Consider the following 4,467-nt stretch of genomic DNA (forward strand, 5'->3'; position numbering starts at 1 on the left):
CAATATCAAGACAAAATGAAAATCAAAATCACCAAAATATATTTTTACACAATTTCGCATGAAAACAAAGTCAAACATCGCAGATGTTTTATATCTAACAATAATATCATTGGTCCATGTAGATGTCTAGATAAGCATTCCGTTTAAGTTGAAATATTTCATGTATAAATATAATTAATCTAATATCTTTTTTTTGCGCTCAAATTTCACCATATATATTGACAGGTATCTGGCCATGTACCGCCATATTGCCGTTGTGCTACTCACTGCGGCCATTGCTACACAAGCTTCGTCTCAGATGTATGAAGGGAATGGCGACAATGGTTATGTAGATAACGGTATGGGCTATGAGAAAAAAGATGGAAACGGCGTCGATAATGGTATGGGCTACGAGGGAACTGGTGGAAACGGCGAAACTGGTTATAATGGAAACGATGGAACCGGTTATGAGGGTGGGAATGGCTACGAAGGTGGAAATGGTGGTAATGGCTATGATGGTGGAAATGGTGGAAATGGTTATGAAGGTGGAAACGGTGGAAATGGTTATGAAGGTGGAAATGGCTATGAGGGTGGAAATGGTTATGAAGGTGGAAATGGCTATGAAGGTGGAAATGGTTATGAGGGTGGAAACGGTTACGAAGGTGGTAATGGTGGAAACGGCTACAAAGGTGGAAATGGCGAAAATGGTGGAAATGGTTACGGAGAAAATGGAGGGAATGGTTACGGAGAAAATGGAGGAAACAAAGAATATAGACTCGACTCTTATACCGATACCGACGGATACAATGGAGGAAAAGGTGGTGATTACAGTGTTGGTAAATCCTATTCCAAAGGCTACAAATCCGGTGGTTATGCTGCCAAGTACAAATTTGGTGGAAAGGGTCGCAAGGGTAAAGGAGGACGATTTTATAGAAAAGGAGGAAAAGGTATGGGATATCGAGGCAGAAAATATGGAAAAGGAAAGGGTAAAGGTGGAAAGGGACATTATGGGAAATATGGAAAGGGACATTATGGAAAATATGGAAAGGGGAACCGTGGAAAATACGGAAAAGGTGGAAAGCGAGGACACGGAGGATATGGGGGGAAAGGCAAATATTCCAAGCCAGTTTACAAAAAATATAGCGGTAAAAAGTGGTAAACTTCCCTTTTGTACATCAGTAAATCTACAAAATTGCTGTAAATATAATGTAGAACTTGTAGTTATATTTATTGTTAAATCAAAGTTGTTATTTCAAGGAATATGTAAATAAAATCAAAAATTCATTTCTTTTCATACGGTAACAATTGTTGCGTAGAAAAAATTGGAATTATTTGAATAAATAAAATTTGCAATAGTTCAATTTCCTGAGTTTTCACTTATCTCTTTTAATTTAGTTAAGGGTCATTTCATAAACTTTAATCATGCCTTTAAATCCTATTTACAATGCATGTTTCGATCCAGCACAGGCATATTGTATTAAGCATGTAATTTTTTCTAGTGTGTTTTTGGTACAAATTTAATGCATTTGGCATTAGGATGCCTACCATTATTCACTTTATACAAGGGCATAGCACTTTTTAATACAAATTAAGAGAATGTTTAATTAATCAATAAGTGCTGCGGCTTCAATAAAACCAGTTGAATAAATTAATAAAGACGTAAAATATAAAGTACAGGTCACATCAACTGGAGCTTATTTCTTTGATATTTATTCTAATAAAAGATAAAGTCTATACAAAGAAACATCACGTTTCAAAACCTACTAGAAAAATAGAATTTAGTTATCATTTAATTTTTTCATTTAAATATGGGTATGTCATTGCGATATTGAAATGTGTTTATGGCCTCTATTCGGGAGAATAAACAACACATATTAGGTGACTGTCCAATCAGGTGACTACACATCTGCGTTCTTGGTGAAGAAAATAGTTTAAAGTTAAATACGCTGCACAGTTAAGGCTGTCAATAAACTCCTTTCAGACAAAAAGTACGGGAAATGTGCGTTATGACATCACAGTATATTACAGACCTCGAAAGTACTTATTAATCTATTTATTAGCAAAATTAACTTATGCTAATCTTTTAATTGAAAACAACTAATATTATCACTTACAATTTTGATGTCCGTTATATCGTACACACTGAAAAATAGGCGTGATGTCGTTCTCGCTGTACTACAAAATATGACGTCATATGCTTCAAAATGACGCATTAAGTTAAGTCATTCAAGGCTATTATGCAGTTTTATAGCGAAGAAAAATAAATGTCATAGATTAACGGAAAGTTATAAATTGATATTTTGTGTAACATTATTTTTAGTAAAATGCTACCTATATAGTCCTGTTTTCATTTTGTTAAAAGTATGCATCGTATAAAGAAGCAACCTCGGTTTTGTATAAAATATCGTATATCTGAAAGCTGAGTACCTAAATAAATCACTTAATTGCAAGGGCATACACTTACCCGATCCTGAAAAACTTTTACATGTTAATTTGAAATATGCTATGTAACTAAAAAAACTTCTACGATCCTTGTAAAATCTTACAAATTAATTATTTTTTAATTAAAATAACCCTGTGACCTTCAAAATTATTCAACAAATGCATTATAAATTACGGTTTCTACTAACAAATATTCTTATCTTATAAAGTTCGCACCGTTTTGCAAAATCTACGATATAACATCAAGTTATTTTATAATTCAGTTGAATTTTATAATAATTCAGTGAATTTTAACATTATTATGCCCTTGCAATATTGAATTTTTTTAAATGACTTCAAAACCACAAATACATTTGCTTGTACCATGCTACTGCCATATCACGTGACCACTATGAACATAAAATATTGTGTTGTTACATGTATATATATATATATATATATATATATATATATATATATATATATATATATATATATATATATATATATATATATATATATATATATATATATATATATATTAGAAATATATTGCATTTGAGTAACTGTTATTGATTTTAAGAAGGACATGCCAGTTAATCTAAAGTAAACGTGTTTTCATCACAAAAAATTGCCTATATTTTTATTGGCCGCCTTAACTGTACTGCGTATTGATGTCAACAAAATTAATTTGATAATTATTAAGATGTTCTTGAACACAATTAGTCTTTTTGGAATTGTTAAGATTTTTCTTAATTCGTACTTCAAATTTTTCAGATTTTGTTAAATTGTATTAAGAAGCATTCGAATTTTTATCGTTTTGTTTCAGTTACACTTGTTATAGATTTTCGATATCTGCTTCTTACAGGAACTCCCAACTTTACCTTCGATATTAAAGGAAGAGGTACTCGTTGTTCTGCAACGAGCGCTGCCCTAGTTTTTAATATACCTTTAGATATGGTAGGTTACTTCATTATGCAAAGTGAACTTGAACAATAATGTGCACTTCTACAATTCTGTCAAAATTGGCTGATAATTTTTTAGAATACATTATCAAAACATAATTTACTTTGATATGCGTCATTTTTCATTTTCTTTTTTTAAAGTGCTTTTGAATCATGCTTTGTCATACCATAATCTCCATTATAATCTCATTGCCAATAAAGAACATTTATTTATTTATTTATTTATTTATTTATTTATTTATTTATTTATTTATTTATTCATTTATTTATTTATTTATTTATTAGAAAAAATTTAATGATTTGATATTTTAAATGTAAAAACCAAACCAACTTTTTTCCAAAACACTTATATATTAATATCAAGTTGGACAAGACCTTTAATATCGGGTGGTCGTAGACTGTATTTCTCTCCTTAAAATGATAAGTTCTGTATAAATATATAGTAAAATACTTGAACTATAGAACTGACATATTTATCTTTTCCCCCATTAAATATTACTTTATGACCAAAAGGATTATGCATCAAAGTAAAGGTAGAATTGCCGGATCATTTCTTTTATTATAAGGGCTCCTTAAAATCAGCCGATTTTTTTTTCTTCTAGTTAAGTTTTTTATTAAAATTATTTTATCAAAATAATAATAAAAAATAATAATACATTTAATCTTTAATTTATATTTATTTACTTTATGTCAAACATGTATATAGATATATAATCTATATCTATAGTCAAAAGCAAGGACATATGTCTGATTGGTTTTCTTTTATGGGTTTTCGTATAAAATATATATTTTATTGGGTTTTCTTCGGGGGGGGGGGTCTTTTCGATTTTAATTTTTTTTTTTTGGGGGGGGGGTCGGTTTTAGTGTCGTTCTTTTTTCCCTTGTCCGTAATCTGTAACGAAAGAATTTAACGAGAAATAATAACATTAAGTGCGAATATCATCAACCTTACCATAACCTATTGTTTAATGAAGTTCAACCAATTTGTTTCAATTTATTTTACATTATCCTTGCTCAGCAGATCGTCTTTCGCATATTTTACCTGGATTCCTTTGCAAATGTATTTAGTTGTTATGAAAAACTTCCAGGGAGAACACATTTT

At 30.4% G+C, this 4,467-nt stretch overlaps 1 protein-coding gene across 1 annotated transcript; it reads left to right on the forward strand.

The window, feature by feature from the left end:
* Nucleotides 1-235: 235 nt before the first annotated feature.
* Nucleotides 236-1,138, forward strand: LOC105337228 (eggshell protein 1-like). The gene has a single exon (XM_020071042.3). It carries the CDS (start codon nt 236-238, stop codon nt 1,136-1,138), a length of 903 nt encoding a protein of 300 aa, XP_019926601.3.
* Nucleotides 1,139-4,467: the final 3,329 nt, after the last annotated feature.

The sequence above is a fragment of the Magallana gigas genome, chromosome 1, assembly GCF_963853765.1.
Source record: "Magallana gigas chromosome 1, xbMagGiga1.1, whole genome shotgun sequence".
Lineage (NCBI taxonomy): Eukaryota > Metazoa > Mollusca > Bivalvia > Ostreida > Ostreidae > Magallana > Magallana gigas.

What these genes read in the sequence shown, in the direction of transcription:
- LOC105337228 (XM_020071042.3), top strand. Translation starts at nt 236, where the DNA reads ATGTACCGCCATATTGCCGTTGTGCTACTCACTGCGGCCATTGCTACA.